The sequence below is a fragment of the Hippopotamus amphibius genome, chromosome 2 (assembly GCF_030028045.1).
Source record: "Hippopotamus amphibius kiboko isolate mHipAmp2 chromosome 2, mHipAmp2.hap2, whole genome shotgun sequence".
Taxonomy (NCBI): Eukaryota; Metazoa; Chordata; class Mammalia; order Artiodactyla; family Hippopotamidae; genus Hippopotamus; species Hippopotamus amphibius.
The window spans coordinates 192,770,105-192,783,511 of NC_080187.1; the positions used below are offsets into that span (position 1 = coordinate 192,770,105).

Below are 13,407 nucleotides of genomic sequence, written 5' to 3' on the forward strand. Positions count from 1 at the left end.
CATGGGCTTCAGTAGTTGCAGTACATGGGCTCAACAGTTGTCGCTCACAGGCTGCAGAGTGCAGGCTCAATAGTTGTGGCGCTTGGGCTTAGTTGCTCCGTGGCATATGGGATCTTCCTGGAGCAAGGATTAAACCTGTGTCCCCTGCATTGGCAGGCAGATTCTTAAGCACTGCGCCACCTAGGAAGTCCCATCCCTGCAATATTTCTACCACATTTCTGTGATCAGGTCTAATAGATTTCTGTTCAAAAATCTTTCAAAGAAAAACCAAACTCTTCTACTTGCCATTCATGGTAATTTCTACTCTTTCAGTCATTCTTACTCATTGATGTAACTTAAATGCATTATGGACTACTCTCTTGAATAGGAGGTACATTCTTTCATCTTTGAAGACTCTGAACAACATTTATGTATGTCCCCAAGTCACTGCTAACAGTGATTGCCTCCAGGAGAATCTGAAGGACTTAGGTTCAGGATGGGAGAAGCATTTACCTTGCAGGATTTTATACTGACTTTTATTGTTCTTATTTTTCAAACATGTTCATGTGCTATTCTAAAATAAAAATAATAAAAAAAATTATCAGGAAAAAAAGAAACACAGCAATTAGAAACTATGCAACCCAGAAGACAACAGAGTGACATCTTGAAAGTACCAAAAGACTAAAACTATTCATCCCAGAATTCTTCACCCAGTGAAAATACCATTCAAAAATGAAGGTTAAATAAAGACTTTTTCAGAAAAACAAAAGCTGAAAGAATCTATTGCCAGGTGATCTACAGTTCAAGAAATGTTAGGAGAAGTTCTTCAGACAGAAGGACTATGATATCAGACTTGGATCTACACAAACAATCTTGCCACATAAGTATGGCAATTATGAATTGTAATTTATTAGTGAATAGAAGCTTGTTATCCATGACTGCTAGTTATCCATGAAGCTAATTATCCATGACTGTATATGGTAATCAGGGGGAACTCCGTGGAGAAATTACAATCTGAAATAAACAGAAGAGAAATATAAGACAAGCCAATTAATGTGTTTTACCATGCCCATAGTCCCTTTAGAGGAAAAGTGCCAAGTCTCCACTACTGAGTACCTTGTACTGTGACCATGTTTTAAATCGGAAGACTCTATCCCCCTCCCACTTCCCACCTCCATGCATCTCCACAAATACACATAGTTGATTGGACCAAGACCGTGCACCTTATTCAACTGAAGTAATCTATAGGCTGGACAGAAGCCTTTGGATATTTGCTTTAAGAATTCTACACAGGGACTTCCCTGGTGGCGCAGTGGTTAAGAATCTGCCTGCCAATGCATGGGACATGGGTCGATTCCTGGTCCAGGAAGATCCCACATGCCTCGGAGCAACTAAGCCCAGGTGCCACAACTACTGAGCCTGCACTCTAGAGCCCACAAGCCACAACTACTGTGCCCAAGTGTCACAACTACTGCAGCCTGTGTGCCTAGAGCCCATGCTCCACAACAAGAGAAGCCACCACAATGAGAAGCCATGCACCACAAGGAAGAGTAGCACCTGCTTGCCGCAACTAGAGAAAACCCTCACGCAGCAATGAAGACACAATGCAGCCAGTAAAAAATAATTAATTAATTAATTAAAGAGTAAGCTACCCAAGAAAATTCACTTTAAAAAAAAAAGAATTCTACGCAATCATGTATATGGGTGATTTGTTTAGACTACCAGATTTTTTGTTATCTTAAAAATATGAGCTAGATATTCAATATCTTATAATAACTTATAATGGAAAAGAATCTAAATATATATAGATATAGATATAGATATATAGCTGAATCACTTTGCTATACACCTGAAACACTGTAAATCAAGTATACTTCAATAAAAAATATGAATATGAAGAAAAAACAAGAATATGAGCTAGAAAATTGGGAGTGTAATTAAGCAAGGAGAGAGCCGAAGCTGAAAGATTTGCAGGGAGAAGGAAATAATCACATGCCATAAGGTAATAGAAGACACAATTTTAAGCAGAATCCAAGCAGTGGGCAGGGGGGAAATGATTTACAGAACTGAGGGTTTGTGGCAGGAACACCATTCAACCCACAACACTTTATATACCAGTGCCAGGACTTCCCTGGTGGTGCAGTGGTTAAGAATCCACCTGCCAATTCAGGGGACACAGGTTTGATCCCTGCTCCAGGAAGATCTCACATGCCTGGAGCAACTAAGCCCATGAGCCACAACTACTTAGCCTGAGCTCTAGAGCCCGCGAACCACAACTATTGAGCCCACGTGCCACAGCTACTGAAGCCCGTGAGCCTAGAGCCCGTGCTCCATAACAAGAGAAGCCACCACAATGAGAAGCCTGAGCACCACAACGAAGAGTAGCCCTTGCTCGCTGCAACTAGAGAAAGTCCACACGCAGCAACAAAGCCCCCATGCAGCCAATAAATTAATTAATTAATTATATACCAGTGCCTATAGGAATCAGAAAACTTGGGTTATAGTCTCTGCTCCATAACTGACTTGTGGTGTCTGGCCTTCGCTACATCAGTTAACCTCCCTGGATTTCAATTCACTGACCTGAAAATGAGAATAATAATATATGCCCTACCTGCTTCACTGTGAAGTAGTGTTCACCTTGTACACTTTAAATAAATGCTAAATGAATAAATTCGTGAGTTGAATGACTGAATAACAATTCATATGGAGGTATGCAGTACGCCATATCAAATCAGATCTGGAACTCAGGAGAAGGCCAGCGCCGAATATTCAGATTGGGTGTCCTGAGCATCAGTAGGAATAGATGAGGCTACCTAGAGAGAAAGAGACAGAGAGAAGAAAGATGAAGATACAACCCTAAGAAAATTTTACATTTAAGAAGTGGACAAGAAGAAGATATTATAAGAGAAGGGAAAATCGGGGCAAAGGGGTAAAGAACCCATACATTCAGGAATAGAAAAGAGTGTGTTGTAAGTGGGACAGGGAGCTGTGGGTTGTAGTGGGATGTTGAAAAAGGAAAGAGGGGGTTGCTGAGTGAGTAGAAACCAAATTTTGTGAAGCATACATGTCAGCACTAGAAGCAATAACTATTCACTAGGATTTTCTCTCAGAATTCAACACCAAATCAAGGGCATTCTGATCAGAACTAATGAGAGCAAACACCTTTTTCTCAAATTGTATTTTGTCTTGATTGTGCAGTTAGTAAGCACCACTAGGATGCCAAAAAGTGGGGAGCCCTGCTCCCTTATGTCTAAAACCAACAATCAATCATTTCCGGTCTCTTTTCCTTCATTCTCCAAAAGAAAGGCTCATCTCAGCAAATGCCATCTTCAAACTCTTACCATTTCCCTACACACCCTGTATGTCTATACCTGAATGCTACCACGATAGGCATTCAACAGGATAGCAGGGACCCACATTTCAAGAAACACAATCTGATCCATGACAGACAACACAGTCAGAGGTGAACCTTCCTGCAGACCACTGAATGCATCAGTCCCACAAAATTCCTATCTGTACTGAGTAATGTTACATAAGCCTCAGGTTCCTGACCTACACATTTTTGGTTGACAATAGGCCCTGTGCATTAGGTGCCTCAAGGCCTACAAAATTAACACAAGCTGCTGTGAGAGCTCAGGTAACTTACCTATGAGTTCTCAGCCAATATATGACAGACGAGGACTTGAATCCAGGTCCTCTGACTTCAAGGCTCACGCTCCATTGCTTTATTCCAGGAAATTGATCCTAGTTGGGAAGGCAAAACCAACAGTCACGAAATAATCAAGAGCCAAGCTGTGTGGTTGGTTTGTAAGTTCAGTACAAGGGATAGATCCACATAGGACATAGTCTGGGTATTTAGAAGAAAAGGTTACAGGAACACTCTTTTCACGTGAAGTCGGCATGAAAGTCCAATATGTAAAACAGGTACACATAGAGCTCCTCTGATTGGAACTGGGGTGCGTCCCAGAGCCCCCTGCCCATGCCCTGCAATGAATTTTCCTCGGTGGCTCCTCAGAAGCCCTTGGACTCTGCTGAGCAGTTGGGAAACCACTAGGTTAAATCAGTGGCTCCCAAAGTGTAGTCCCTGGACCAGCAGCTACAACATTTTCTGGTAACTTCTTAGAAATGTGAATTCTTTGGCCCCACCTAATGTGAATCAGAAATTCTGAAGGTGGGGCTTAGCAAGCTGTGTTTAACATGTTCTCCAGGTAATTTTGACACCCATAAAGTTTGAGAACCATAAAGTAGGAGGGGAGAGCACCCACTTTTTAAGAGCATTTGAGGTTGGGATTGGGGACATTGAAGGGAGCTGGGAACTGCCACTGGGAGGCTTTGTCTAAGACAGCAGCAGAGATGGATGAATGGCGTGAAGCACCGGGGAAGTCCTGACCAAGGCTAGCAGGTGTCAACGTGTGCTCCAGTTATCACATCTGCCCCCTGAACTCCTCCTGCAGTGCCTCAGAATGGGTCAGAAGATAGTGGGCATTTGCGGTAACCTAGTGCTCTGGGTAGAAAGTTTAAGGAAAGAGGAGTCTAGGAGGGTAAATTGACATTGAAGTGGTAACTGGGCAGGAAGGGACCAGAATTTTTTTTTTTTTTACTTTTTTGGCAATACCGCCCGGCATGTAGGATCTTAGTTCGCCGACCAGGGATCAAACTCATGACCCCTGCAGTGGCAGCACAGAGTCTTAACTGCTGGACCACCAGGGAAGTCCCGGGACTAGAATCTCGGTGAAGGTAACCAAGAAGGCTCAGTGGATGCGGGGGCTTGGGAGAGGAGGAGCCTAGGCAGCTTCACTAAGGGTGTGGGGGTAAGGAAGCTCCCTGTTTGAGACCTCAGTGATGAAACAATCCTGAGTTATATCCAAGTCCAAGAGACTTAGTTCTAATTCATGCTTCACTGTTGAATTTGTATTTCTAAATGTTCAAACTTGCATAGAAACAATATCTATAGAAAATAAACCAATAAAAGTTGTATTTTTTCTGCAATCAAAAATATTTTAATTTCTATCTCTTTTATACGTTGTTATAATGTCTTCAACCTTTCATGAAAGGGACTATCCTTTCCTTTATGTGTGTATTTTTCCTTTTTTGTGTATATTTTTTGTGGTAAAATATACATAACATAAAATTAACCATTTTAACCAATTTTAAGTGTATGGATCAGTTATAATTTCCTTTTTAATACTAAAAATGTCATCCTTTTATGAAATAGTAATAAAAACAGATTGTAGTAGGCCGGCGGGGGGCTGATTTTACTTGAAAAATTAAGTTGGTACTTTATCTAGAGATGCTACTGGACTGAGAAAACCAGAAATCTGTGAACCACTGCCTTAAAGAGTTGGGATTTAGAGGGGTGGAAAGTTCAGGGGTGGAAATAGGCAAGAACAAAGTCATACAGAGAAGAATATGCAGGACATTTTTAGGAGGGTGTAGACCAGACTTGTCAAAACAAAGTGTTCTGGAAAAGTAGTTGCAAGTAAGTTTTGATCCATTTTCAAATACTTAGTGCCTAATGACATTCAGCTCAGAGCAGAAACTCAATAAATATTTGTTAATTGAGTGCAGTGAAAGTTCAGTATCAGAAAAGCCAGAAAATAAAGATTGAACCTCATTTTATAAACCAGAGCTTCCCAGAAGATGTTTCTAGAATGGGTAACCAATGTGCTAAGCTACCTATCTTCTCCCTTCTCAAAGGAGCCAGGCAGGACCCAGGGCATCTGGTCAGCTCCAGCCCTGTGTGTTCTCGTATGCTCTACAAATATGACAATTGTCTATAGATGCCACGAGTGGAAGAGGATGGGAAGCAATGAGGGGTCCACTGAAGATAACTGAGGGTTGGAGAGATGATGACAGCAATATTTCCATGGAGACCATTAGGTTGGTGGTAGAACACAAGGTGGAGCCCAAGCTGTAAGCTAGAATTATTGGGGAAAAAAGAGTTCCAAGATATATGTGTGAGGGACAATAGATGTTTTATGATTCATTTCCCGAAAATGGAGTAAAGTTTGCTGACCTGATCAAAGGCTCACGCCAAAAAGTAACAGCACAAAAGGAGGCATGGTAACAGTCACATCCTCTTAGAAGAAGTCTAAACCCTCCAATCAAATAGCAACAAAGTACTTATTTTATCCTTATTGGTAGGCAACCTCCTGGAAAGCCTGTGGACCCTGCAGTACTCAGCCAATGAGGAACCAGGGGAGGGATTTGCAAACTAGGAGATAAAAATCTTGCTATAACCGTCCTGTGTGTGCCTGTCTGGCAGACACCTGCTCTTGCAAGACCGACATTAAAATCTCGCGTTGCTGTACTGTGGGCTTCCATGTCCTTTCTTTGGTAATCGGACAAGTGGGTTTGTTTCTCACATAAGTAACAAACCCACTGCCTTTTTAATAAGACCCTGATTTTTCCATAGTATGGTATAGGTGGGATTGACTGTACCCCTAGCTCTATGAGTAAGCCCTGATTGGCTTAAACCAATCAGCATTTCTCAAAAGACAGCCACATAACCCAGTAAAAGATTTTTCTTTTTTTCCCTTCCTTTTTTTATGAGGACTCATAAGAAAAAGATTCTTATATTTCTGTCTGAAGTCAACACAGGAAGCATGTAACCCTAAGGCACTGGCAGCCATCTTTGGTCCATGAAGGGGGAGCTAGCCTGAGAACAGAGGAGGCGAAGCAGAGAAGTGGAAAAAAGGGAAACTGGGTCCAGGTCCCATCACTTTTAAGTCATAGAGGGAAGCCTAACCTACACCTGGACTCTTGAGTCTTAAATTCCTATGTCTGCTTAAGCCAGTGTGGGTCTTGTTCTCTTTCACTTACAACTGAAAAACTGCAGATGCACAAGGCTAAAGTGATCCTCACAGTAAGAGAGGAGAAAGTGGGCACTTGTGGCAATCAAGCAATCTGGAGAAAGAATAGCTGTTTAAGAACAAGACAAGAGAGGTCCAAGAGGCTATACTGAAGTGACCGGTCATGAAGGGACCAAGTGGCATCGGGAGAGAGAAGAGCTGCCTCTAGCTTCAATATGAAAAAAAAGGTACACACCAGAATGGTTTCTGTCCTGACCTCTACTTTTATGCTACAGCCTATTCCTCAGGGATAACCAAGGCAACTGGCTCCTCCCCAGGGAAATGATGCAACTGGTCATTAGATAGTAGCTGGATTAGCCATGAAAGAGTCAGGAAGAGGGAAAGGGTTGCTGGAGCAGATCCCAGGGATAAAAAGAGGGGGATAAAAGAACGGGGGAAGGGGGAGATTGTGAAAAGGGGGTGGAGGGGAAGAAAATTGCTAAAAGGAAAAAAAAAACAAAAAACAAAAAACAAAAAACATGGATAGCAACCTAAAGAATAGGAGAACAGCACAACATGTTGCTAGAGTAAAGAGTGGGCCTGGGACCAAACAGCCCAATTCCAAAATCCCATGCATCACTTACTCGCTGTCTTAATTCACCTCTCTAAGCATCTCTTTCCTGTCTGTAAGTGAGCATGAAAGTGCCATCTCTTTAGGTGACTGTGAGGCTCCAAAAATATACAGGGAAGCTCCCTGCAGAATTTCTGGCAAGGGTAAGCATTCAGTACTTGTGGTTGTCTCATAAGAATGTAACGGATGACCGGATGACCACAGGAAGACAGAGGAGGGAGAGAGTAAAAACGCTGCTTTACTTAAATCCTGACCCTCCTCTGTAACAAGCAGCCAGTATTCACTCTCTATAGAAGTAGCAGTAAGGGAAATTAAAAGAAAGGATCACACTAAAAGAAATAGCTTCTGAGAAATGCCAGTAACGTTTACTTAATTTCCTCTGTGTTGTGCTAGTTTCTCACGGAGCCACTTAGTAAATTGAATTGAACTAGACTGACAATACTTGAGAATTTTCAACATACAAGGCGGGGGTGGAGGGAGGGGATCACTTAAAGAACAAGGTATTATAACAAATCAAAACCTCGCTGAAACTTGATTTCATGTGGCAAAGTGTGGCGCTACCTCACGCTGGGCTAGTTGGGCCAGCAGGACGTCTCGGATTAGAGCCTCCCGTCTCACTCACAGCCCAGGGGCTGGGATGAGCTGGAGGCAGCAATCGCGGACGCTTTTGTTTACCCTTGAATTCTCTGTCACTAGAGCAGGCCTGGCAATTAGCTTGGGGTTAGGCGGGGTCCAGCGGGGTCGGGAGTGGCGGAAAGCAAGTGTGAGAAACAAAGAGCAGGCGGCGTGCCCCTGGACCAGGAAGGAGAGATGGGATTCTGATTTGGCCTTGGCACCTGGTACCCGCTACTAATAAATCATAGGAGTATCTCCCATTTAGAAGGCACTTTATTGACAATAACAATCAGTCATCTCTAAAAGACACTCTATTCGGGTGGCAATAAATAACAGCCCTACGCCTGCATTATCTCCTCTAATCTTCTCAACGTCTTCTAAGGCGTCTTACGCCACTGGGGGGCCCAGCCTTGCCCCCAGGCCTCCAGACTCCGGCGGAGAGGCGGCCCAGGCCCCCGCGAGCCGCGGAGCCTCCCTCCGCTCCTGGGGAGGACCGCAGGGGCGGGCCCGGGCGCGCAGGTGGCTGCAGCCCCGCGAGGGGGCGGGCTCAGCCGGCCGGGCGCGCCGAAACCCCGGCAGCGCAGACGCCGCTCCACCCGCGCGAGAGCCTGCAACTGCGCCGGCAGCCCAGGCGCTCCGCCGTCGCCCCCGCCTCGCCTTGCGCCCCCGCCGCCAGCCAGCCAGCCGTCCGCCCGGAGCCCGCCCCGCCGCCGCGCTGCACGCCCGAAGCGCGCCCTCTGCCCTCGAGGGGCCAGGGGACCCCGCCGCCCTCATGCTGCCCGTGCTCTACGCGGTCCTGGCGGGGGTGCTGCTCCTGCCGCTGCTGCTGAACCTGTGCTGCCCCTACTTCTTCCAGGACCTGTCCTACATCCTGCAGTTTGTCAAGGTGGCCGGGCAGGCGCGCATCTATGAGCAGCGACGGCCGGTGCGCACCATCCTCCACGCCTTTCTGGGGAAAGCACACCAGATCCCGCACAAGCCTTTCCTGCGCTTCCGCGACGAGACGCTCACCTACGCGCAGGTGGACCGTCGCAGCAACCAAGCGGCGCGGGCGCTGCGCGACCACCTCGGCCTCCGACAGGGAGACTGCGTGGCGCTCTTCATGGGCAATGAACCGGCTTACGTGTGGCTGTGGCTGGGGCTGATCAAGCTGGGCTGTGCCATGGCGTGCCTCAACTATAACATCCGCGGGAAGTCCCTGTTGCACTGCTTCCAGTGCTGCGGGGCGAAGGTGCTACTGGCCTCGCCAGGTGAGCCTGGGGACCGCCTCGCCGTGGCACTGGGCTCCTCCGCACCTGGACGAACCCGCCGCAGCGTGGCGTGGGGGTTAGGAGAGGGGGGTTCAGATCGGAACTGGAGGTGTAGAGGGAGGGGATGGCAACCCTTTCCCAAAACGCTAACGAGTGACCATTAGAACCCTCTGCTGTGGAAGCTAACCCCGCCAGACACTGTGTTAAGCACTATACCTACAGGGTTGCTGTTAATACTCACAACAGGTAGGGCTGACTTTATAGATGAGACCACTCAGGCCAGAGAGGTGAAGCCTTATGCCCCAGATCACAGAATTGAGAGGACGGGGTTAACCAGATCTACCCAGCTGCCGAATGCAAGCTCTTAACCAGTGCTGACAACATCTGCATTAAAGTGCACAGGGTCTTGAGTGTGAATTCCAGAAGATCCAGAGAGACTATTCTCATCTCTGCTACTTGATTGGCTGTGTGATCAGGGGAAAGTCACTTTCCCTCTCTGTACCTTAGTTTCCTCCTCTCTAATGGTCTTCAAGGCTGCTTCCAGCTCTCAAATGTTGTTAGCCTCCCTGGATTCTCACTGCAGAGAGAACGTGACCCCACCTTATCCCCAAGGAGAAGACTTTGGTTATCTGCTGCAGGCCCTAGTGAGCCCTCATTACATCTATACCAACAGTGATTACCTCCTGCCACATTTCAACAAGCCCTGAAATGGTAACTTCATGCTCCAGTGGTAACCAGGTCAGGAAGAAACCAAGAACCTGTTACCCACAGGACTGCTGGGTTTCTCTTCCTACAAAGCTTGTCCCTGCTCTTGAATAAGGACCAGGGGTTGCTTCTCACTCTATCAGTAAGAGGAGGCCTTACCAGGTGCAGGCTACAAGACATGGAGGACTAGGGAGCCAGGAAGCCTCACCTTTCTGGCATCTCCTTCTGTGCCAAGCCCTATGCTGGTTGCTTTTTTTTACCCTGAGAACTAGCATATTATTACCCCCTGTTATACAGCTGAGGAAACTGAGGCTTAAAATTCCAACCTAGGTCTTTCCAGTTTCAAAGCCCATAACTTTCCCTACATTATGCTACCTTCCTCCGCATGAATGGAAAGTGTTAGAGCTGGAAGAGACTAAGCATCCATCTGCTCTCCCCCTTCATTTCATAGCTGAGGAAACTGAAGCAAGCTCAGTTGTTCACCCAGTATCACAGAAAGCTGAGATGTCAATTCACTTGTGGGAAACCAGGAAACTTACACACCTGTTTCATGGGCATAAAATAAACCATCCAAAAAATAAATAAATAAAGTGAAGGCTTTGTATAAAAGTGTAAAAGCCAGGGATAATTTTAAAGGCAACCACGTTCCACATTATTTGAAGGAGATGGTCCGTTCAAGAAAATTCCCAACAATTTCTAGTTGCCTGGGAAAAGAGACCCCTGCACTATGTAGTAACTGGAAGACTCTCTTAAACCTATTACTCTATCAGTTGATTCAGAGGAAAGTTATGAGCACAGCTATCTGTGTACCACTTCAGGAGGGACTTAAATCATTTTTTCCTGCATATTATCCCAGGCCCCCTGTGAGGGAGGTCAAGGACTGGGAGTTTTATTGACAAAGAAGCTTGGATTTAAATGACTATAATAGAGTTTGGTTCTATAATCAAATCAGAATACTACCAGATATCTCCTTTCCCACCCAGGCAATAGTCTTTGTCACTGAGGATTACGCTTTGGTCAGAGTACATGGAAAGTGTAATGAAATTCCGACATTCAGATCAAATTTGAATAGACTTTCCAGTGGACCTATGGCACTCTCTGGCAGTAAACTGACCTTTGACAGAGGCCACACATTTGAAAAACATTGTTTTTCCAAATCACTGAGAGACCATTACACACCATGAAGAATTACACTCTGATCAGAAACGGTTCCTGCAAAGAGAGTAACAGAGTCCAAAGTTGCCTGCTTGTTAATAAATGTGCCCATGCATAAATGTGTTGAATGGACTGATTCTTAGAATTCTTTAAAGATGGAAAGAATCTTAGAGATACTCAATGTTATAATCCTCCAACTCTCAATGAATGTGTTATACTGCAAAAAAAAAAGTTTAGAAGCATCACTTTAATGAGTGTAATAATCACCTGGGAAGCTTATTATAGAAAAGAAAGAAAGAAAGCAAAGAAAGAAAAACAGATTCCTGAGTCTCATCCCCCGAAAACACTGACTCAGCAGGACTGTGGTGGCACCCAGGAAAGTGTATTTTTATAGCAAGCCCCATTCCACCCCTAGATGATTTTCAAACAAATCATCTAAGGACTAGGCTTTGAGAAACAAACAGTCTAGTTCCCACTTGTTTAATAGTTGAACAAACGAAGGCCCAGAGGGGTGATATCAATTGCCCGGGGTCAGAGAGAGCTGGGGACAGAACCCAATTTTTTTCTCACTTCCAGCACACATTTTATATTCTGTTACACCATCTGAAAATGGTACGTAAAGGTGAGAAGTTTTAGAAATGTTGGAGAGGTGACAATTCAACAGGGTTTGATTCTTTACTTTGAATTTCAGCATCAAGGCTCATGGGCTAGTAAGAGCTCTGGAGTTTCAGCTGTCTGTCAAATTCTGGAGTGTATGTAAAGGACTGGCACAGTAGCGTTTATCATGAAGATTGATCCAGTTCTCATGAATTTGGGGGACTCTTCACAAAGCTCAACAGGGCTCAACTCTGTCAGGCATTTCAGTACCCAATTTTTTCATCAGAACTTACTATACTTAGAGAAAGCCAAAGACTCACAAACACTTCCCTGAATCAAACAGAACCACCCATCCCCCAGAGAATATGATTTTCTCTCTGTGGTCCATTTTAGGATCCTTCTCCATCGAAGGGTATGATGTAAGAAATCACATGGAAAAATTGCCTTCAGCTCTTGGAACCCGCATCAATGTAGTTGATAGAAAGCAATTTGTTGGGCCAGTGGTTTTTCAAGCAACTTCCCCAATATAGAATATGGGTAAGACAGCAAGCCACATTTAATTTCATACAACATAAGATATTTTGTTTTAAAAAATTAAAAACCACCCAAAAGAGCCGCCAAAATAGTAAATTTGCTTTGTTTCCATTTATGCTAGCATTAAGATTGTCCTAAACTAGCTCTTCTGCTGGGAGGATAACTCGGTTCATCACCTCACTGGCCAGGTCTACACTGCATGGCTCAACATAATCACGCACAGCTCCCCCAGTGTTGGTATTACTCTCGTACAAGGGTTTAGTAACAATTAAAGATACTTTGTCTTTTAAGACTAAGGTCCAGAGAGGTTATAAAATGTTCCAGATTATCTTTGACCTTGTTTTGCAGGGTTGTGAAAAATAAAATTGGACCTCCTTTAAACAATGCGATAAGATCAAATGCTTCCAATAGCTTTCAAAAGTATTGCATCACTGAAAATTCTAAAACAGGAGCACATTCTAAAACTAGTGTCAGGACCACGGAGAACTCTTGTCAAACAAACTTTTGAGGTTAGATGGAGAAAAGAGGATGGTACAACAGTTTGATAGCACATCAAGAAACAGAGAGTCCCCACAAGGTACAAACTAGTTGCCATGGTGGAATGAGAAGCGAAGAAGCTGAATTAGTTCAGGGATCTTGCAGTCCAGTGGAAGAACTAATCCACATCTACACAAATGATTGTGAGGCCCAGGCGAGTGTGATAAGTATACTGGGAGAGCTACAGAGGGCTGTGGAGGAAAAAGAGCAGAGGCTGAAGGCTTCTTGGGGGCACTGACTACAGAGCTGGGCAAGTGCAGTTGGGGAGGGAGAATTCTAGGCAAGAGGAGCCCAGAGGCAGTTTTCATGAGGTCCCCAACACAGTGAGATGCTTCATTAAAGAGTTTAACTATGGAAGGACAACAGCAGGCTGGACTTAAATAATAGTCATTTTTAAGCTGTTTCCTAAAGAGACTCTACTATAGAGAAAATAGGGACTCAGAGAACCCAAGGAATAGACAACAGCAGTGACCTCATTTCCATGCAATGAGATTATTTTCTAGTGCAAACTTTAGTCAAGGATCATGGCATAGAAATATCCTGTCTCCATTCCTCTTTCTGGGCTGCCCAAGGAGTAACTTAGATATGTTGCTTCAATGTGCTTTGTCTCAAT

The 13,407-nt window shown here is 44.7% G+C and overlaps 1 protein-coding gene across 1 annotated transcript in view; it reads left to right on the top strand.

Moving 5' to 3' along the window:
• Positions 1-8,717: 8,717 nt before the first annotated feature.
• The window catches only part of SLC27A2 (solute carrier family 27 member 2), a 46,482-nt gene continuing 41,792 nt past the window's right edge, over positions 8,718-13,407 (top strand). The window contains exon 1 of the mRNA XM_057724036.1: positions 8,718-9,266. Within this exon, the coding sequence (XP_057580019.1) occupies positions 8,789-9,266 (478 nt within the window). The 5' untranslated portion in view covers positions 8,718-8,788. The remainder of the gene's footprint in view (positions 9,267-13,407) is intronic.